The sequence below is a fragment of the Electrophorus electricus genome, chromosome 10, assembly GCF_041902795.1.
Source record: "Electrophorus electricus isolate QZ-2024a chromosome 10, ASM4190279v1, whole genome shotgun sequence".
In the NCBI taxonomy this organism is placed as follows: Eukaryota; Metazoa; Chordata; class Actinopteri; order Gymnotiformes; family Gymnotidae; genus Electrophorus; species Electrophorus electricus.
Window position 1 is genome coordinate 30613515 of NC_137506.1, and position 22379 is coordinate 30635893.

The 22379-nt window shown below is 41.0% G+C and overlaps 2 protein-coding genes across 11 annotated transcripts; both read right to left on the reverse strand.

Annotated features, from left to right (window-relative positions):
• Window positions 1-680: 680 nt before the first annotated feature.
• Window positions 681-11706, reverse strand: capn3a (calpain 3a, (p94)). 4 transcript variants are annotated; one of them, XM_081721607.1, is made up of 20 exons: window positions 10919-11706; window positions 9895-9964; window positions 8847-8965; window positions 8617-8750; window positions 8205-8373; window positions 7944-8027; window positions 7656-7741; window positions 7418-7495; window positions 7141-7301; window positions 6852-7021; window positions 6102-6310; window positions 5179-5215; window positions 4871-4972; window positions 4063-4120; window positions 3919-3983; window positions 3573-3641; window positions 3397-3475; window positions 2939-3055; window positions 2756-2814; window positions 681-817 (listed from the first exon to the last, which is right to left on the reverse strand). In XM_081721607.1, the coding sequence occupies exons 1-20, from the start codon at window positions 11168-11170 to the stop codon at window positions 791-793; spliced, it is 2145 nt and encodes a 714-aa protein (XP_081577733.1). In that variant the 5' UTR covers window positions 11171-11706; the 3' UTR covers window positions 681-790. The 4 variants fall into 4 exon arrangements, with proteins under 4 accessions (XP_081577733.1, XP_081577734.1, XP_081577735.1 ...); XM_081721608.1 differs by lacking the exon at window positions 7418-7495; XM_081721609.1 differs by lacking the exon at window positions 4871-4972.
• Window positions 11707-11827: 121 nt separating this feature from the next.
• On the reverse strand, window positions 11828-21494 carry ganc (glucosidase, alpha; neutral C). 7 transcript variants are annotated; one of them, XM_027025515.3, is made up of 25 exons: window positions 21117-21493; window positions 20108-20171; window positions 19920-19982; window positions 19681-19783; window positions 19215-19345; window positions 18919-19095; window positions 18779-18800; window positions 18580-18640; window positions 18379-18475; window positions 18043-18226; window positions 17421-17550; window positions 16903-17138; window positions 16560-16686; window positions 16248-16327; window positions 15982-16125; window positions 15797-15893; window positions 15591-15692; window positions 15135-15378; window positions 14966-15030; window positions 14767-14843; window positions 14571-14645; window positions 14158-14271; window positions 13904-14016; window positions 13458-13558; window positions 11828-13231 (listed from the first exon to the last, which is right to left on the reverse strand). In XM_027025515.3, the coding sequence occupies exons 3-25, from the start codon at window positions 19976-19978 to the stop codon at window positions 13125-13127; spliced, it is 2646 nt and encodes an 881-aa protein (XP_026881316.2). In that variant the 5' UTR covers window positions 19979-19982; window positions 20108-20171; window positions 21117-21493; the 3' UTR covers window positions 11828-13124. The 7 variants fall into 7 exon arrangements, with proteins under 7 accessions (XP_026881316.2, XP_081577729.1, XP_026881314.2 ...); XM_081721603.1 differs by having other exon boundaries at window positions 20081-20171; XM_027025513.3 differs by lacking the exon at window positions 20108-20171 and having other exon boundaries at window positions 19215-19342; window positions 21117-21494.
• Window positions 21495-22379: the final 885 nt, after the last annotated feature.

The following is a 22379-nucleotide window of genomic DNA, read 5'->3' on the forward strand; positions in this document are numbered from 1 at the left end:
TGCTTAAAACAAACAAAAAATGCACCATAATCCACAAAACACTTGAGGATGAATTGAAATTTTACTTTTGTTTGACTAGAGCTTTAATTGGGAAATTACAAGTAGCCTAAGCTCAGTCCATTTTCATGTTCAGAATGCAGTGGAAACAAACACTGCCTTCCAGGAATATGATAATAGGTTTCGCTCACTGTTTCTGTTCTAGTAAACAGCAGAGTTTGCTACATACTTGAAACAGGAAGTAGTAGTAGTTTTCCACTGATGTAAAAAAAAAAAAGTCTGGACTGAGACCTTATGCAAAAGATCTGGAAAGGGCATGATCAATCATGAGGTTTCTTTTAACTTGCTGGATTCAGTTATGATCGAAATTTGGGTGATCTGGATCTACATAAGAGCCAGGAAGAGATGAAAAACATTCAGGAAATGTGTATCATGGAACAACTCATTGAGAGTGCACAGTGATAGAAAGAGTTGGGGTTTTCTGTGTGGTTTATGACTAAAGAAGAAGGAAAAAAACAATCAAATTGAAAGTGTCAATGAACAAAGCATCGAGCAGTAAGAGGAGATTTGATGTAAGAGTTCAAATGGTTAATCTAGATTAATGGTGCCACTAAGTGGGAAGGGGTTAGCCGCTTGGAGTCTGAAAGAGGAGACAGGTGGACTGGTGGTAATGTTGGTGCTTGTAGTGTGGCAGGTCTGAGGTGGTTGAGTCTCAGAGGGGGAAGCTGAATGTTGAGGTAAAGCTTGGTGGTTTCTGTTCCTGGTCTTGGGCTCACTAAAGTCCTGAGCTGCTCTAGGCATGCATCGTCAGCTGGAGCCACTGGGGGAAAGGAATATGGTCCAGTGTCAGATATGTTAATGTATATATGTTAATGTATAATCTGATCCAACAATGCCTCAGAACTTGGAAAAAAACCCTTGTGTAAACATTATTCATGTACACATACACACATGTAAATTGTTTAGGAGTGATTTTCGTTCCCCCTTGCTGGTTTGTTTCAGATTGTTCAGCAGCACTTTATTTGCACATCTGATGAATGACCTCCGTCTGAAACATCCTGCTTCTATGGAAACCTTGTGAACGTCACTGTAGTTCTGAATGTGTGTGTCAAATATAATCTATACATGTGTATATATAAAATTTCCCCACTCGCCCTCTGGGCAGTCTTTTTCCTTCAATCTTGGGTCCCCTACCAGAGACCTCGGAGCCTGTGAATCCTCCGTAGTATCTTAACAATTCCCAGGACTGCGCTCTTCTGGATCGAGATCTCAGATCTTGTTCTTGGTAACTGCTGAAGCCATTCTCCCAGTTTGGTGGTTACAGCCCCTAGTGCTCCAATTGCCATGGGAACCACAGTTGCCTACACTCCCCACATCTTTTCTATCTCTTCTTTCAGCCCTTGGTATTTCCGTCCATGATGGTCCCTGTTCCTCATTTCCATCTTCCTCGGGTTTCTGCTGTCTGAGGTACTCACTAAGCACTTTGTCACTTGGGGCCATTATCTAGGTGTATTCCTGGATCTTGGTTGTTTTATCCTGTATAGTGGCTCTGACACTTATTAATCTTCAGCCCTTCTTCTTCTGCTTAGTGTCCAGTCTCAGAGTGCTGGATGAAACCCTCCGTGTATTGTGAGGAGTTTCCTTTTCTTGATGTCAGTGGCTTCTATCTCCTCCTTAGGCCATCTTATTATGCCAGTGGGGTTACCTGATGACTGGCAGGGCATAGGTGTTGATAGCTCGGATGTAGTTTTTCCCATTCTGCTGACTTCTCAGGACTTGCCTCACTCTTTGTAGGTATTTGGCTGTAGCTGCTTTCCTTGTGGCCTCTCCATGATTCCCATTTGCCTGTGGGATTACAAGGTACTTGTAGCTGCCCTCAACATGTATTACTTTACCCTCTGGTAGTGTGATCCCCTCTGTTCTAGCCACATTCCTTCTCCTTGAAATCATACGACCACACCTATCCAGTCCAAATGACATTTCGATGTTGTTGGTCAGATGGATTAGTGTGTCGATGTCTCATTCACTTCTAGCATACAGCTCGATGTCTTACATGTACAAGAGGGGGCTGATGGGTGCTCCTGTCCGTAACCGGTATCCGTAGCCACTCTTGATGATCTCACTGAGGGGGTTCAGGCCTATGCAGAACGTCATCAGAGACGGGGCCTCTCCTTGGTACTTCCCACACTTGATGGTGAGTCGTGCTATTGGCTTGAAGTTGGCTTCTAAGGTCATCTTCCACAGCCTATTTAGTTCTTGATGGAGTCCTGTTGATGTTATACAGCCTCAGGCATTCCAGGATCCATGTGTGGGGCATTTGAATTATAGGCCTTCTTGTAATCAATCCACACACACACACACACACATATTTGCCAAAATGCTCCTAAAGTTTTCAATACCAAACTCAATATTCAAAGTAAATCGTTGAGAAAAAAAAAAGTTTAAAAAACGTAAAATGCTACTTCAATATGTACTAAACCCCTTCAGATTGGTGCTTGTTTGATCCACTGTTTGTAATAACAGCTATAAGTCCATTGAGGTAACCAACTCTGATAACTCTATTTTCTACCAACTCTGCACACAGGGATTTCTGCCTGTTATTCCTGGCAGATTCATGGTTGTAAATGGCTATGGCATTATCCGGATTCAAGCTCCGGTCCTGGGATGCAGTCCTCTGTTAGCTGTGGTCCTTAGGAGCTACTGTATTCATTATAACGTTAAACCAATTTATATGTTACAAAGTTCTACATATAGTTACCTCTAGGACAGACAGTCTGATCATGCCATCTCTATCCTGATCAAAGGCCTGGAAAGCTCCTGCAAAAAGATCAGCTTAGCGTTAGACAGTACAAGTTTTTGCAGCAAACACTCTTAGAATGATTAAAAAATTTAGAATGAAATCAATTTAATAATTTGAAGTGACTGATACAGTTACACTCACTGAACATCCCCTCTAGACGCACAAGACAGCTGACAAAGCTGTCAAAGTCGATGTTCATACTTTCATTTGCAAAGCGCATGGTGATGGTATCATACAGCTGATTGTTGAGACAAAACCCTGAATGGCAAACAAGACACATAACTGCACAATGACAAATGCGTTAGATTTAGTTCATGTTTTCGAACAGTGTTTCAAAACCATTTGAGCTTTGATGTACATAATCTCTCAATTTAAAATGCATCCATGTCCATTTAAACTGATATTGGCACTACTGACTGCAATAGCAGACTAACATATTAACCTTTAAATGATTTGTGTATGTGGCTGATGTATCAGTTTTGGCACTAGTCTAATTACATGAGTATAGTCAAATTTTTTGTTACAATCTAAGGACAAATCCCTAGGACCAAGAGATAAATAATTAAATAATAAAATATTACATTTAGTGGGACTCTTACCTACATCTCTGATGGCATTCCTCATCTCATAGCTCCTGATGCAGCCAGTGTGGTCTTTATCATAACACTTAAAAATTCCCTGCAGAGGAAACAAAGCCATCAAGCTCTACTATAGAGTCTGTGCTATATACTGTAATTGTATGGGTGGGAGAGGTGAAAACTAGACACTCCCAAACCTGCCAGTGTTTGATCTTATTCCACAAGTGTTTGAACTCTTGTAAATGAAGTCTGCCTGTTCCATCCATCTAAATGAACATGGTCAAGGCCAAATCTTCTGCATTATGCTGCACATGTTCATACAAAGGATATATTTATAAATGAAAGATTATAAGTGAGAAATAAGATTACATTATGTTACAACCTGGCTAATTAATCATATTTTATCATTTAAAACAAGTCTTCGAAATAGCTGTGGGTTTGTTTGTTTGTTTTTTGTTTGTCATAATTTTCTTTGTAAAGTTATAATTAAAATGAGCAATGATGTGCTGATATGCTGTAAGTGTAGCCAGCGCTAAAGGATACGTCCATGAGAGCGATCATGCTACGGCAACTCTCCAGACTGAAACCTTCTGTATTTATGTCCATTTCTGTGAATGGGAGAAACACCTTTTCATAGGACTGTACAGAATCTGATCACCGATAAGCACCAACACAGAACATACTCACGCCCAACCACCTCCGTGTTTAACACCTTTCTCAGTGCACTGGCTGAGATCTCCAACTCCTGCAGGCACAGAGACAACATGTAAAAACTGACAGGTCATTCAGCTTGCAATAGATGTGTACAGTTTGAACCTAAAACTGAAAATACAATACAACTGAATACTGGGCATTTGTATCATATTCATGTAGTAGTAAGAATGTTTCCTTTTAGAGGAGGTCATTAAAAGTTTACATACTTATATTGCCAAAGTACCTTGATGAGCCATTTAGGTGATGCTTTTAACCAGTTCTCTCCTATCCCAGAACACACCACCATACTCTCTGTTTCACACCTTCCATACTTTTTGTATTCGAGAGACCCACCTTCTACAGCACTATACTCCCCCATCCAACAACATGCTAGCTCTCAATAACAATGTTTCATATTTACAGTAACTACAAGAACTAATATACTTATTTGTAATAAGTATTTGCTAAAAGTACTAAAATGAAACCTAATATTGCCAAAGTACATTTAAAAGACCTAGGTGTAGATGTTTTCTCCAGTTCTCTCCCACACCGGCACCATGCCCTCTATATCCCCTAGAACAATACTCCCTGCCCTCCCCACAACCTTCCCCAGTACGTTCTGTGCCACCAATGTCAACTCACTGCGCCCTGCACCCAGGTACTCGTGTCCCTGTCAACTCACTGCGCCCTGCACCCAGGCACTCGCGTCCCTGTCAACTCACTGCGCCCTGCACCCAGGTACTCGCATCCCTGTCAACTCACTGCGCCCTGCACCCAGGTACTCGCGTCCCTGTCAACTCACTGCGTCCTGCAGCCAGGCACTCGCGTCCCTGTCTGTCTGTTGAAAAATGGTGCAGAACTGCTGGCCCTCCTCACTCTCCTCACCTGCTGAGGCTGGAACTGGCTGAGGTTGAGCAGGAAAATTAGTTATTAGGCCTGACGTGTGTGTGTGTGTGTGTGTGTGTGTGTGTGTGTCTATATATTGTGGATATAATACATGGAGCTATAATCTCAGAAATTGGATTTTGTTTTTCAAATATTTAAAAATATACTTTAAAAAAGTATGTATGACACATCCAGCTCAAGCTGACTTTCACATTCAGTACTCACCACTAGATGATCAGCCTCAATCCTGTTTTCTATCTCCCTGTGTAAATGTCAACACGCACTGGTCAAAAGTAAACATGGCAACCTACATAGGCTTTTATTTACACAAACTAATGTCTAAATTGATATTTGCTTATTTTCTTTATCTCTTATTAGTCTTTCTGTACAACCTGGTCTCAAAACTTGGTCAGACTATCTAGTTTGGCCACTGTTTCAGGTTCAGCATATTCCCAATACTAGCAATTGCCAATACGTTTAAATAGCATGCAGGGGTGTAACAAATTGAATGGGTTATGACATCATCTGATTGGCTTGAATGATATCATAATGCATCTTTACCAGTGAACTATAAATAAAGGTCATTTAGCTATCATTGAACTCTTCATGCCAAAACTAGCAGTGGTCTTTTTTGTAGCAATCATCCAACTTCTTCCAACATTTCACAGGGAAAATGTACTTTTTTTCACTCAGCGAGTCTCAAAGGCCTGAACCAAGCAATCAAGAATACAGAACACCTGGGATAGAGCAAAAATAAGGACAGAATGATAGTCCCCGAGGATTGGATCAAGAAACATTTTGCTTGTAATAGGATCAGCTATAGTATGACATCATCCCCATTACACTGAATGGTCTTTGTGACTCCTCTGACCCCACCAGACAGCAGTGCTCAGCTCTGCTCTAAAATTCCTCATCCTTCAAAGAGTTGATCTTAAATTAATGCTTCAGGGTGACATTTAGAATGAAGGAAAAGTTGAGTGTCTTCTCAACTTTGCTGTTGCTTTTCCTAAAGAAGATTCCTTAACGGCTTCAAATTGGGGCTTATTTCGGTTCTATAAATAAAATTGCCAATAAAATGGTTTGTCAAAAATTGTGTAAATCACTTGACAAACCATTTATTTAAATACACAGCCTTCCTCCCCACTCACTCGGAGGTATTCCTCTTTTCTGAGAAGATGCGGAGGATGAAGTGGCCTTCACGGTGGGGCTCATAGGTGGAGGGCACGATGACGTACTCCCCAGGGCTCAGCCTGAAGCGCTGGGTCACCTCCCGCAGGTTGATGTAGGCCTTGCTGCGGGCCTTAGGTGAGGTCTGGAGGAAGAAGTCCTTCTGCATGTGCTCCTTGTTGCCATGCATCTGATGGACAGAGACAAGGAGAAAAAGAATCAGTCTTAACGGGCTTCTGTTTGGGAGAAATGCTTAGAAAATATAAGGAATAGTACATAGGGTAGGGACACAAAGCACAGTACTCAGCCTGAGAGAGAGAGAGAGAGAGAGAGAGAGAGAGAGAGAGAGAGAGAGAGAGAGAGAGAGAGAGAGAGAGAGAGAGAGAGAGAGAGAGAGAGAGAGAGAGAGAGAGAGAGAGAGAGAGAGAGAGAGAGAGAGAGAGAAGCTCAAGGGATCCAAGCTCTTCTCTCCATCACTTTTCCATACCCGTTTTGCCACCTATGAACAAAGAAGAATGATGTGGCGTGCTCCTTCAACATGACAAATATTAAGTAGGAAACTTTTTAAGGCTGTACAATACTTGTCTCCTTGTCTAGATAGACAAACCCCCATTTAATGTATTTCATATATAATTTTATGAGAATGTGTCATTCAGTGTTGATTCATTTCAGATATTAAACATCTGCTGAATATATACTGTGTAAATACATAATGACCTAAAATGGAGTACCTCATAGATGGAAAATCCAATAGTAAAGAGGTTGGCACCCATCTTGCATTCTTTCCTTCTGTTTTTCTGCATGAGAGCCACCACAAAGGTGCAGGCAACCTCGTTTTCTTCTTGTTCATCATCCTTCTCCAGCAGACGCAGTCGATACTGTGGGTTTGTCCAAAAAGTATCTGCAGTATGGAAGTCAAGGAAGGTGAAAAAAGGGCCTTGAATAGGACATGGGGGATGAGGATGGGTACAAGGCAGTTTTACACCAATCAGCGCTGATAACAACTCCTAGGCTGCTCACCTGGATAGTTCCTACAGCCTCCAGCAGAGCAACCCCTCACCCAGTGGCCCTCGTTCACGGACACTGTCCACTTGTGAAGTTTATCGACATCCAGAGCATCAGGGGTCAAATTACAGATCTCAATCCTGGTGTAATTCTTCTTGAAATCTTCAAATGACATCCTAGAAGACGTGGCAAAATACTTTTGCTTTGGCTCGAAAAGCCATAAGCATTTAGATGTTCTGCAGGTTGTCCATGTCCTTCAGAAAACATTACAAACTCCTGCCTGTTTACATACCAGAACTCTCCATCCTCAGCATTCTGCTGTTGCAGTTTGTCTTTCTCTACCTTTGAGATGGTAGACCATTCCTTTGAACTACAGCCAGTAAGAAATAGCATTAATCCTGCCAATTTTCTAGCGAGAGCAATTAGTATAATGGCCAGATTACTAAAGATTTGCAATGCTCTGAGAACAGTTTTGCTAAACTTAGACCTTTTAGAGACATTGATTTCTTAAACTCTTAAAAGTCACATACTTATCACTCCAAGGTCCGGTCCACTCCACTTGACCCCAAGGATTACGGAGACGCACCAAACGCACTTTCTTCATGTACTGTTTACACTAGAACCACAAGAAGGGCACATGACAGCTTTTACATGTAGCTTCAGCTACAGTAGCAATCAAGCATAAAAGAGCTGAACAAGACCATTAACAAGCCTTAAAAAACTGGAACTTGTTCTGTATATGAATAAAAACCAAGCTCAGTAAAAGTTCACCCACAGAACATTTTAACATTGTGGTAAGGTTGGTACACTCTCGTTACCTCCTCCACAGCAGTCACGGAATATGTATGGCCCTTCACGAGCCCTGTGACAGTGCAAGTTTCAAACTGGGCTGGAACAAGGGCCTGTGGGAAATATCATTAACAACAACAACAACAACCATATGTTGCTCATCCTTATTCTGTTAATGAACAAACCTACAATGAACTTTACAATTCATTCTGTTAAATACATAAAATCTAGCTCTAAATTGGCATGTGTATAAATGTAAATAGGAAAACAAAAAATTAAAGGCAACCTACACCAGTTGAGCAGCCCATGAGGGAGCCTCTCTCCAAGGCTTTCTTCATGACATTGTACAGTTCCTTGGGTGCCTCCTTCATCTCATAGAACTCAGTCACTCCTCCAGTGAAGTCTTCCATAGCCTCAGTGGTGTTTCCACCCTTCAGGGCCTCATATGAACCATACAGCCTGAGTTAGGCAGCACATATTTGCAACTGTGAGACACCACAGTGAGAAACACCAACAAATATATCCAGCAAATACTGCTCAAAAATCAGAAACATGAAGAGACAAACTTTGAGAACATCCTATTATGATGTTATATTATGATCCTATTTGACCTATCATCAAGGTCAAAGCTTATAGTTGTTATGTATGGCATATGTATGACATACTTTAAGAGTACAGTAACATGATGAAAGAACAGCCTACTTGGCATAGGCTTTCTCCAGGAGCGCACTCCAGAACTCATTCCTCTCTGCAGACTTGGTGAAGACCAGCTGGTCATTAAAGGTAGGAACCCGATCATCGATGACAACATCCACCCAGTCTCCATAACACCAAAACTGGATATACAATAGCAAGACATAATGTTTAGAAGCCTGCCACTATAGACTCTTAATGAAAATTACATTAGTTGGTGGCTATCAGATGGGACCAACTTGGAAGTGAAATATTCCAGCATAGTTGTCAGTGAAGCTCTGCTTTTGAGGAACAACCCGATACAGTAGCTTCTCATTCAGAGTCAGGCAGGCAATGGCTGCCAGAAGCCAGCAGTCTCCTATGGAGTGCAGAGATAAGGTTTATCATACTGATCACACTGTCAGCTTCCGTCTGGAGCTTGGACCTGGTCAGTGAACCAGTGGCAGTTTTATGACTGAGACCTTAAAGACACATCATGCAAATTGTTCTAATGACTAGAGACGAGTTTGAAATGTGGAAATATGTCACCAAAGGACAGCTTAAAATCAATATAAGCAAAATTCAGACATGTTTGGCAGAGATCTACAGTTAAATACCTGCAACAATGCTTTGAATAGGTTTTATTGAGCTCCATAATAGTTTCTTTAAAGTTTTAGAATTTCAGCCTTCCTAAACAAACTCCAGTGCATTTGAAGGCAAACAAAAATAAATCACAAAAAGCTACATGATTCATTGTTAATAAATCAAAATGCAGATTTAAAAAAATATTTGCTTCTTGCATGATATTTGCACCAAAACCAGAGGCCCACACTGCTGACTTCAGAACTTTTACATTGCATGTGGGAACATACCAGGGTGTTATAAACTTGGTCCTATGCACAAGCTACCTTTGTGTTTGGTCCTATTTAAATACCATGTTTAGGACATAACAATGGGAAGTGCTGCCACCTAGATTCCTTTCCAGTAGAGCACTCAAATACTGAATAGTCCCTCATGAATATAGACCTATGGACTAGGGTTAACAGCGATGGTCCAGACAGAGATATCATCCCCTGCCCTGATTACCAAAGTCATGATACTGTACACTAAAACCTTCCCTAATCATTTTCAACATACATCAACTTACACATTCTTTTATGCAGCGGTGGATAGATCAGATTCTGGAAGTAAAATACCACACCAGGTATTTTGTTCCAACCACCTGGATTTGCTATGAGATCAAGCTAGCAAGTAGAATGAATTACTCAAAGCAGCTGAACCTAAACTCTTAGACCTCTGCTGTCTTACCAAGGTTTCCCTGGCAGATGTCAGTCCTGCTGGCTCCCCCAACGATGAACTGCGGGTTAACACAAATATCCTGCAGCACACAGACAGTTGAGCACCTTCTCAGATCAGATACAGAAGACAGAATAAATGATATAATGTCATTTAGTTGAGTATGTATTTATTAACAGTCATGGCTGCAGCTGTTAAGTAAAATACATAGAGAACAGTTTATAAACAATTTCAGAATGATGTACAAAGCTTTTTCAAGGCTAAAGTGTTACTTTGTAGATAATTTATGGATTATTACTAGCAATGCTTAAAAATATGGTGTACATGCACCATGGCATTAGATGAAACGTGCTCCAGCTGTATGAAAATAATGTACTGATAAACCCTCACTGCCACCTCCTTACAAACACCTACTTTGTACCTATACTCACTGGCCACTTTATTAAGTATACCTTTTATGATCATGTTTTAGGTGTCAGATTACAGACTGTAGTTCATCTGTTGGCATGCACAGTGTCATCCACTGGCTATTTGGTTCATCTCCTCTGTTTGTGTATTATTTTAGTGACAGACCATTGTCAACTGTACATTACCACTGGCATGGAAGTGTGATGATTGTGGGAGCTGAGCTGGTACAGCCTTATCAGACACATCAGTGTCTGGGATGATAATCTGTCATCCAGCCAGTACCTACCCTGTGATCAGAATCTACCTACTGGTGAAGATTCTCTAGAAGATGCTAACACAAACTTTGCATGGATGTGCACAGTCTATAGATCCTCACCTTCAACATGTCTCTGCTAAAATGACTTTTTTTTTACTTTTTAAATGCCAAAACTGGTAAATTGTATGCCACACACAACAATCTACAAAAACACGCGCACGCACACACACACACTCAATTATATTAGTTTGTCCTCCATTAATTCATGTTCAGTTGTAATGAACAAAAGCATTCAACATTTGATTCCTGTTGCTCTTTGTGTCTTTCATCTCCACGATGAGCAGTTCTCCTATGCTGACCTATTCCTCCTACCTTAGGCCTTTTCCAAACGATCTTCTTGACCTTCTTAGACTTGTGGCCCAGCTCCTTGAAGCCAAGGGACTCTATGTTGGCTGGGAAGGTTTCATCCTCAAACAGGCACTTTTTGTGAAGGCACTCCTGCTTCAGGACATTAAAGTCCTGACCATTGAAACAGAGAGGTTTGTTAATGGAGCCTTCTCCATTCCTCCTCTCCCTCTCCCAGATTAACCGGTCACAAAAGAAGCCAGACGGTGTGTATGGCATTTTGTCTCACTGGAACAGCAGGATCCTCTATTTTAGCAGCCTAATATCTCTAGCATAAATCCAAACTGCTGATCTTGTTAAATGACGTAGTCTTTGCCTGGTCTCAGAGTGGATGTTAGGATTGGAATAAAAAGCACATTTGTGCAACACGTGTGTCTACACATTCTACCACGTACACACACAAGCATGCAAACGTGCGTTCTATTGCGACCTATCGGACTGCTCCCATTGGCTGGTGAACAACGAATGGCCGTGTTTCCACGCCATCATTACAGAGGGACACAAAGGGCTGTGGAGCTGCAAAGCACGGCACTGCCTGGCTCAGCAGAAGGCATTCAAGTCTGTTAAACCTGTTCTCAATGGAACTGAGCATTGAACAGCCTCAGCATTACCACAGCAGATCAGACCTGCAGCCCCACCCAATTGCTGGGACTCCAGCCACAGAACAAAGACTTGGGCCCCAGCCGACTCACTCCAAGACTTGCCCCTGCTGAGTGTGTCAACAGGATGAGATCACATTCTGAGTGAATGCAAATGTATGAGCAACACTTTGTACAGGCTTTGGAAAAGATGAGGACTGGTTCATCTTGCTTCTGAAGGGTTCTCTAGCTAGAATAGTTACAATAACGTGCAAATGATGAGATTTTGTAGCCTTCATGTGTCTAACATTTTAATTATTTGAATTGCAACCCTTTCTCCACTGTAGATGGATTTTATCCTGCAACCTTAAGAACTTACAATTTGAAATCAAAGAAACAAATGTAAGCAAAACCATAAGTGGACCACAGAATACCTACAAGGAGCATAAAAATGGCTAAACAGACAATAATAATAATAATAATAATAATAATAATATTATTATTATTATTATTATTATTATTATTATTATACAGGATAACAAGAAATAGGGAAACATAAGCCACTACCAAACAAAGGAATAATGAGGAATACAGACAGACAGATATGCTTTACACAGGAGATCATGAAACCAGAAATTTGAGTTAAATATGGGAGGATGAGGACAGGTAACAAAAACGAGAACCAGATGGAAGGGAGATCAGAAGCATACACCGAAGAACTAGAAAAGAAGGTAAGAAACAAGGAAACTGTGTGCGTGCTGAAAACAACCATTTCACTGCGAGTTATACTGTGTATGACTATGTATGTGACAAATAAACCAAACTTGAGAAACTAGAAGGAATGACCAGCCATGCACAAATGGACACACAGACAATAAAGGAACAACAGAGAATGTAAACACAAGTACATGATCAGGAACGGAATGGAAACAAGGACAGGCAGGTTGCTAAAAGACGCACCGCGCCAGCAGGGCGCATGAGAGTTATACATTTAAAACATAACATTTGTACTGTTTTGGCAGGACAATCTGGATTAATCTTAAGAAAATATTCAGAAGGCAAAAAAATTAAAAATGCCCCAAATCCAGGAACGTCAACAGAAACTCTAACATTAATGTTTGATGTAATGCTAATCACATTGTAATGTAGAAAAACACATCGAAAACCATGTTCACATGTGATCAGAGGACATCATGCACCTTTGTACATTACAATGACTAAAAAAAATTTAAAAAGCAATAAAACATTTTTCCATCTTGTCACAGCACATATGACAGTACAGTTTTTGGGTAAACTTTAACAAACTGTGATGGACACAAAAAAATGAAAGAAATACACTACCTTATTTGAACTTTCTAAATCTTTTCTCCAATTATTAATCATTTCTATTTAGAAATGTCATTGCTGCTCTTACTATTACTGCCTGCTTCAGACTAACAATTCCCATCACAGCAACCGTAATGCACAATGATGCTTTTTGGTGTACAACAGTGTAGTAGTTATTCCTATAAAAGGAACAATTAAAATCAACCTTCACTACACAGGATGTAATCTCAGAAATCCCTGCATTATTATTACAGAGTGATATGCTGCTGTTATATTATTATTTCCCAGTCTGTATGTATGTCCAAGTCCAAATCAGTTATTGTCAGCATACTTTGCTTTGGTTCAAACTGAAACGTGACCGGGACGTTCCCTGCGTCTAGAATGAGAGAAGGAAAGAGATGAAGAGAGAAAAAACAACAACAACAACAAAAAAAAAAGTAATGTCTGAAAAAAGTTAACATTGGTATTGAAATCTAACAAAGACAACAGCACTGGCAATAGAACAAGTGAGCTACACACGACTACTTAACACTATTTTAAAATGACAAAAAACATTATCAGACTGTAGTTGTGATAAGCACAATGCTGTAGCTGAGCCGTACCCGTTTTGAGAGTAGGTCTTCTATTAGTACTCTTCTGCCCAAGAAATATCACTCTCTGCAGTTTGCAACCTGGGATGAATAAGCCACCTTCAGCCGCACTCCTGGATATGCAGCAGAGAAATGAGATTTAGTCAGACATCTCTGATCTAACAGAGATGGTGGTGGATAAGAAAGTCATCTAAACAAAATGACAATGAGTTGGCTTTTTTCATATAATTTAGCCCATTTAGCCTGCTAAGTAGCCATAAACCAAGCAAATGATATGAAGATAATGCCCTGTGAAGCATGCTGATGTCAGACCATAAGAGAGTGGTTCTCCTTGCCCCTGCCTGGTGTGCCAGTGTCTGATGTCAGGAGGCTTCACTGGGCACTATCTGTTACATACTCTAGACGTAATACACACATATGTCTGATGGAAAAAAAGATCACAAACATCTAGCCCTTGCCTGCTAGTAAGTCTGCCAGCCTTTATAGTGAAATGCCGTATGCAGAACTCCTTTTTGTCCCTGTAGCTGAAAGAGTGGCCGTCATCCAGGTACAGCTCGCCGTCGGCAAAGCCCTGTGGGACAGGAAGGTGGGGGTTAGGAGCAGAGCACACTGAAGGAAGCAGCCCCTCCATCTTAGTCCCCACCCATCCACCCCCCACCAGCACAAGTGTACAGAGTGCACTGATTGTGATTTGGCTCGGACAAGCGTTCACCTTCCGGTCCAGGGCCACGGTGAGCGTGAAGGGAAGCAGCTGGAGATCAGCTGTGCAGGAGCTACAGCCTCCTCTCCGGGGTACCAACGTCCCTCCACGCTGGAACACGGGCACCTAACACAGAGGGACGGGACAAAAAGGAAGGCCAGATGGTAAAGCCAATTTATTGAGGTAATAAAAACAGGTTTAACAACTAGCTGACTGGGAACGATTTAGTAAAGAAATTATACAGCCCGAGGTTGATGGCTCAAGTTCAGAAATGAACATTCTACCCAGGATTAAACCTTCCTGCCTTTGTAATTATCCCAAAGCCAGCAGGTATAATTAAATTGCGAAACCAAATCAGGGTATACATGTTCTGGTGAGTGAACGTGGTAAAGTTACTGTGTGTCCATAACGAAGCGAAGACTCACCGACTCTAGAGTCACGGGGAGAGCCAGAGTCCTACCTCCACTATGTGGCTCACCGCTGCTGACATCATACCACAACTGCCACACAACACACATACACAAACACATACAAAAACATTGCTTTGTTAAAGCACACTTTACACACAATGTACTGAAGCACTTATCAATCACAAGGAGCATAATGGAGCAGTAGGCTGACCTCATCTGACCCTGGCAGTAAAACCTTGACCTCTGTGACTCCTGGGTCAGTCACAGGGCAGACTAGGAGAGCACTGCCTGAAATTACAAATAATAACATTTCTTCAACAAACACAGAGTGCAGTGTATTAGCATTAGTATTAGCATTATTGCCTGAAAATCAAGAAATCCAGACAATTAAGGATCCTGGTCATATATACCAATCATGTACTGGTTGTCCACAGTAAATGTTTCGGTCTCCTTGGGGAACTCCACCCATAGAGGTCTGCGTCAACCAGAATGAATTTCACTGATTCACAAAAGCTAGTCTCGAATCAAACACCCAGTCCATCATCAAATCTATTCATCTTAGTGGACAGACTCCCATACCTGATAGGGGGCATGGCTGAGGTATGGGCTTGGTGAAACACAGTGTACCAGTAAGGCAGCAGGCAGTATCTCTGCTGTACAGCTGCTCGCACTGCTGAAGTGACCACATCTCCAAAGAGCCAGGGTTCACGCCGCATAGACCTTTTGTCTGAGTGGCCACGAAAGAAAGGCTGTAGGGCCCCTGCCTGGTACCAGCGCACCAGCAGCTCTGGGTCTGGATCCCGCCAAAAGCCTCCAACATCAGCTACACACACACACACACGCGTGCGCGCACACGCACACAAATGTGTACGCAACACAAACGCAAAAATAGGTCATAGTACATAATACTAAATATGTCAGAAGTGTTTGTAAATATTAACTCACCCCCCCACCCCCAAGTTGTGATATTGTATCGTATGTATTTATCTTTAGTTTTGTTACGCTACTGCCTTAGTCTACATGATGTTTACTGACCTCCACAAAAGTGTATTCCAGTGACACTCAATGACAACAACATAGGGATTGAGATCTTCAGATAATCCCAAGTAGCAACACTGTCTCCAGTCCATATAGCACCTATGACAAACATACAGAACAATCAAAAACTTCATTGAATACATAGAAGTAATTGGCAGAGCATTCCTGTACTGTTTCATATTCAGTCCAAAACATCAACTTACCCAGTCTCTGAGACCCAGCAAAGAAGGATCGCGATAGGACAAACGGTCTCTCCAGGCCGCCAGAGCGAGTTAGTAAGCCCTCAAAGGTGGCCAAGTGCTGTGGAGGGAGCAGTGTGACTTTATCCACACTCATGGCAAGTGGTTCACGAGTGCCAGTGGCTGGTGTCTTTCAGGGTTGGACTAACCTGGAAGAAGCCGTACAGGTTGTGCAGTTCCCTGTGCTCCCAGCCTCCGCAATGTATAGCGTCTTTGGGCATCGTTTTCTCTGGCTCAGAGAAAACCGACGGCTCATTCATGTCATTCCAAACAAACAGGGATTCTGTGGACCCCTGACACACAGGCAGGAGCACAGGACACATTTATACTTGTAATCAAATCATGGCTGTGATCACACAGAATAAAGGACTTCAAAAGAACTTTAGGAATGCCTCAACTGATACATCACACTTACTTTATAGTTGGCAAGCAAAAACTGTCTGGAATACCATGACCTGGTTCTTGAGCTACTGAAATCTAGATAGCAGGAATCACCTAAATATATGGTGTGATAAACATCAAAAGTTCAAATGCACTGCAGGAAAAGGACAAAAATCTAAAATAATAGATTACAGAATTAATGATGCAAATATTATAGATATGTTTAATGTGATTACTATGTGATGTGATTACTATTATGGGCTGCTAAGAAAGTGTGATATGAACTAGAATTAAACAGTCTTTGTTCAACCTTAAAAAGCCCACAACATAATAAAAGACATTCAACCTGGCCAGCACGTTCCATGGTAAACCCGGCAGTCTCGGCTCCTTACAAAATGATCACCATCTCTGGCCTCACAGAACAAAGGCCATTCAGGGTCAGCTTTGAAATGGGGATCACTGATTACCACCAACTGGGGTACAGATCGAGACAAAACACTTCAGACACAACACTAATACACTGCAAATGTATGTTATTTATATGTAACGTACACTAAATGCATCAATAATATCATAGGAATGCTAGACAACATAGAAACAGGCGTGAAGTTTACATTTTCACTGATGAAACTGATTGATGAAAGGAACATAGACAACAGGGTCACCACTCTCCGATTTTGTCTGCGCACCTTCCGTTTCTTTGTCTGCAGGTGGCGCTGCAAGTCCACTGGGCTGGGGAAGTGCTTGGAGTCCCAGGTGAAATAGCGCTTTCCCTCCGTGTGGTCTATGTCCAGCCAGAACACATCGTAAGGAATGGCATGAAGGTCAAAGCCAGCATCCACTGATTTCACATCCTCCTCATCCTCATAGCTCCAGCGACACTGATGATAGCCCAAGGAAAACATGGGGGGCAGAGCCTGGTAGCCTGGAATCAGAGGAAGAGAGCTGAAGAGAGATTCATGACATTCATGTGAACAGCCCTCCAACAATATACACCTCTTTACCGATATCAAGACGGACTTTGTCACTTTTAATATCTTCTATGGAATCAACTTTGAGATTTTGGACTTAGCATTATGCCAGCATGGATGAAATGAAGACGCCAAGTCCCTGGCTGACATCACTGTTCAGAGCTGGTCATCAGCAAAAGGTTGGGTGAAGTTCATACCCAGTTAGTATCTGATCATATTCAAGTAATGATGAGTACCTGTAAGCTGTGCATACTGAGAGAACACCTGGGCTGGTGAAGGTCCCAACAATATGAAGCAATCGATCCGCCCACTTTCAGACACCCAGCTCACATCAGTCTGAGGTGTGACCCTGCTCCTTTCTCCCTGCTGCAAAATACCAAAAACATACCACTCAGACATTTGATTAGAAACAACACTTTGTTAGACAGGCCTGGGAGTGTAATAGCTGTTAAGTCTATGACTCATCTCATGCTATGGTAGCAAACATCTCACACTTCCTCAATAGTCAGTTTCTGACCAAAGGGCCACTGTCAGATGAATATTTCTGGGTAGTTGATCACTCTCAAGCCAGCAGTGACACCAACATGTCTTACAACTCCTGCAACACTGCTGTGCCTGATAAACAGGATCAATGCCCACAACCATGACACTACCATACTACCACGGTATTAAATGTTCACCAGTATGTACAATTTGGACTGGCAAATATCAATTAAAATGCTCTTGGCTTGTAAATAATGGGAAGTAATATTATTGCCAAAACACAGAGGTCTTCCTAAAAAAAAAAACAATATTATGGTCTGCCTTGCTGTCTCTTAACATATGATATCAAAAGAATATAAATCAATGGAATGATACCTCCTGATGTTTGGAGACGTACTTGAGATCTACCAGAGTTTCAGAGGCATTGAGCCAGAACACCCCGAGGGTTGTGTCTGGCTTGTGAGCTACCAGAAGAGGAACAGAACCATAAAGGCCCAATCTACTATTAATCTCATAGGCAAACACATCCAGGTTGTATAATCGATATGGATCTCTGGCACTGTAAAACAGACCAAGAAGTAAAATTACTCGTCTTGATCTTACAGGGCTGTTTTATTGTAGTATTCTGTTAGCTTTCCAGCTCAACAATTTAACATTAAAATGTATGTTTAAGTGGCAGACATTAACGCTGCTACAGAAGGCTAATTCTACCTGGTGTCCTTTAGCTGGAGCGAATCAGCATGCTCCGGAAGACCATAAACATGGCTGAAGCCATGGAGACAAAGGTCAATACCCACTGGCCTGGAACCTGTATAGTGATAATTACAATATTACGAGAATACATGGCATTATCTTTTTAACTTGTCAAACTGGAAGAATAAATTTTAATATCTAAAGACTAGGCAGTCAGACTGTTTGCCATGATGTCTTCAAACTGTTGGAAGATCCACGGTCCTAAGGGACCTTCCTCATCCTGTGATATGAAGGAATAGGATTTTTGATCACATAAAAAGCCAGGCTTACTTCATTAGACAGTAATAATGCAGTATTATATATAATGTTTTATCATATGTATTGACGTGTGCAATGGTACAATAAATGAGATTCTCACCTGCTGTTGACTTGAGGATGGCCTGAAAAACCCAGCACAGAGAATTAGATTTAGCACAGAAAATGACAACTTTATTTCCAACTGCGTACTATTCACTAAAAATGAGCACAAAGATGCTATAAAATGTTGAAATCAGTTGCCTGATTTGATCATGCCTTGTCTCAAAGCAGAGTCTGCCTTTTGGATTGAGTGTGACGATCACCACCTCCTCACAGAGGACCTCTAGACAGAACGGAGAAGCAGAGACATGAACCTGGTACTGTCCTGGACCCCACGTCAGAGACATACAGTCTTCTCTCTTCCGCGTAATCCTCATCCTACCAAAGATAAAACACATGGTTGAGAAGAACATCCTGGATTCTAGTGAAAACAGACCAAAAAGGCTTTTACTCTTCTTCATTAAAAGAAGAACTGCTACAATTAGTTTTGCACTTACTTCTCATATTTTGGTTCTCCAGTCAAGACATGTGCAACCTTATATCGTGCTTTTATAGGCTCCAACTCATCAACTGTAACTCTGAGACTTCCATTTTGAATGGCCCGTATTTGGAGGCACAGACATTTCTGCTGGATGAAGATGTTAGAAAGGTATTAATATCTTTCTCATATTAACACACCACAACATTTTTGTGTTATAGTACACAATAATATTTATTAAGTTAACTAGCAAATTTAAAAAATAAATAAATAAATAAAATTTTAAAAATCATATAGCTGCATATAAAAAATAATTACAGACATTATGTTGGCTGAAACTGTCCCATATTTTTGTGACTGAATGTTTGTGTTAAATATAAAGTCTTTTTTTAAGCTTCTGATCATTAGTTCATATTTAGGAAGGATATCCAAATGGTAGGCATTCCATATTTGTAAGGAAACAGTCAAGCACAGCAGAGGTCTACCTGGCAGTGCGGCTCACACAGTTCCAAGCTCGCTCCTCTTTCTGTCAGTACTAAAGTGTCCAGTAAGGCGCAAAACTTGGACGCAGGTTTGGCTCTTTGTCGCCTGTTGGTCGTTTTTATTTCAGAAATCAACCATTTAGTCAGGCAATCATTAACACAATCATTAACCACGAAATATTTCTTGTAAAAATGTTGTTCTCTAAACCTTTACAACTGGGAGCAATTTTTGAATAACATACTTGTAGAACAAGATGTCTTGGATTCTGTTGAATTTTCCTTTTTTGTCATTGTCTGACATGATGCTAAAATGCAACAGAAACATGCAAATTACCCTTACATTACACTCGTGACAGCAGCCAAAAGCAAACAAACAAAAAACGGCAATCGTAATGCATCTTACCAGGCGACGCTGAAGCTAGTTACTTACTTGCAGCTTCAGTTTCGTTTTACTTATTATGAAACTGGGAAAGAGTAAATTCAGCGTCGCACTTCTGAGGGAGAACGCAGCAAAAGGATTTACAGTAATACCCCGAAAATTCGCGCTTCTGAATCTGCGGCTTCACGAATTCGTGTATTTTTTCCTTGGAAAATAACACTTAAAATTCGTAGTTTATCGCGTCTCACGACCTCGTCCGTTGTGACAAGTGTATCGTGTTAGCTTTGTGTGTGTGTTTTTTATTTGCGTTTTCTGCAAACCCTGAGATGCCTCCCAAACGCCCTGCACCTTCTAAGGCTTCTGGCAAGGAAGTTAAGAGGAAGGCTACTATGACACTCCAGAAGAATTGTTGGATATGCTTCGTGAAAAGAACTTCGCTGCTGTAGCTAGCCATTACGGCATCGATGAAAGTACGGTACGCTACATCCAGAAGAATGAAGCGGCTATTAGGAGTACCGTTTCATCACGTTTCCGTGAAACTGCTAAAAATGTATCTGACGTTAGGAATAAATACAGTAATACCCCGAAATTCGCGGGGGTTACGTTGCTAGACACCCCGCGAATTTTGGACGATGCCAATTCCATCCTAACGATGTATTCCTAACGTTGGATACATTTTTAGCAGTTTCACGGAAACCTGAAACGGTACGCCTCATAGCCGCTTCGTTCTTCTGGTTGTAGCGTACCGTACTTTCATTGCCTTTCAGCCGCGAAGTTCTTTTCACGAAGCATATTCAACAATTCCTCCTTCCTCTGGAGTGTCATAGTAGCCTTCGACCTCTTAACTTCCTTGCCAGAAGTCTTAGAAGGTGCAGGGCGTTTGGGAGGCATCTTAGGGTTTGCAGAAAACGCAAATAAAATACACACACAAAGCTAACACGCTACACGATGCACTTGACACAACGAACGAGGTCGTGAGACGCGATAAACTGCGAATTTTAAGTGTTAGGTAAGGGACTGTAAGGTCCCGGTCATCTAAACCCACCAGTGCGCCAAATACCTTTCCAGTGGATTTGCTGAATCATTCTTCTCTAAGACGGACCCCGCCATTCCAGCCACTTGGGGTTTTCAGCGGCGTTACTGAAATGCTCTTGGTGTTAAGCAGACCGAAACGTGGGTCTCTGCAGGTCGCAGTATAAGGCGTGTCAGAAGTTTGCGTGTCTACACAGAGTCCGTAACTTCCTTTGTGATTTCTGGAAGCAACCCGCCTGACATGATGCTCACCGGGACCTTCGAAGACCCCGCCCTCTGCCAAGAGTTACACTTGTGCAAGATCTTACAAGAAAAGATTTAACTCTGCAAGCCGCGATTCCCTCTCGAATTTTTTAGTTATCATGCCACTAGTTAGCTAGCTGGTGCTTGTGGCTAACTACCGCGCCCCTTTTTAGTTCAGCGAATAGGCCTGGATAGTCACTGGATTGCTCTGATTAGACAAATGCAATGTTGCAAGAAGGTGCCGAATAAAGTTAGAATTTTAATCTGTATTATAAATGTTATCTTTTCCCTTGGGTCACTTAATGATTAAATGCATCATTTCTTCGATGGAATCTTTTAGTTCAGAAAACTGCGATGTCCCTGATACAGGCATTTATGCAAAAGCGATCTAGTTTTCTATATGGTCAAATATATCTTTATGAATAAGTTAGATCTGATTTAGAAAATATAGTATAGCTACTAACCTGTCAATGCTAAATTGAGCAGATTCCTTGATGTGAGTGATGCCTGTGTGTTCTGTCATGCAAGTATTTATATAAACAAATCAAAAGTTTATAGGAGGATACCTTCATTTATGTCTTTTATACATATAGATTTATTCAAATACCTTGCAATTTTGACGAGCATGTGCATTTTCAGTCAAATAAGAAACTTTGCAAATAAGCAACATTTTAAAAATCTTTTAAGTTTGTTTTAAATGTAAATCTAGCCTTTTTACTTATTTACCCTCTGTTATTTAATTTAATGTGATATGCTTGTTATGTATTTAGTTTTTCCTCTTTTTAAATGTTATTTATTTCGTTCACTGTTTTTTCGAGCATATTATATTAATGGTAAATGGAAATATCTATTGTTTTGGGGGGTTTTTTCAAACAGCAACAACAACAATACTACTACTACTACTACTACTACTACTACTACTACTAATAATAATAATAATAATAATAATAATAATAATAATAGTAATAACAATAATTAAAAAATAATAATAATAATTACAAAATGTAAAAAGATTTTCTTCTTTTTATTAGTGTGTTTATAGTGATTA

Coding starts and splice junctions, on each gene's coding strand:
- capn3a (XM_081721607.1), bottom strand. CDS start 11,170: ATGCCATACACACCGTCTGGCTTCTTTTGTGACCGGTTAATCTGGGAG. Junction 7,742..7,943: donor CCGTGACTGCTGTGGAGGAG/GTAACGAGAGTG, acceptor TTGTGGTTCTAG/TGTAAACAGTACATGAAGAA. Junction 3,642..3,918: donor GCATGATCGCTCTCATGGAC/GTATCCTTTAGC, acceptor ATGTTCATTTAG/ATGGATGGAACAGGCAGACT.
- ganc (XM_027025512.3), bottom strand. CDS start 21,166: ATGGCGGGGTCCGTCTTAGAGAAGAATGATTCAGCAAATCCACTGGAA. Junction 18,476..18,579: donor TGAAGACATCATGGCAAACA/GTCTGACTGCCT, acceptor ATCACTATACAG/GTTCCAGGCCAGTGGGTATT. Junction 13,559..13,903: donor GCTGGCAGACTTACTAGCAG/GCAAGGGCTAGA, acceptor CTGCATATCCAG/GAGTGCGGCTGAAGGTGGCT.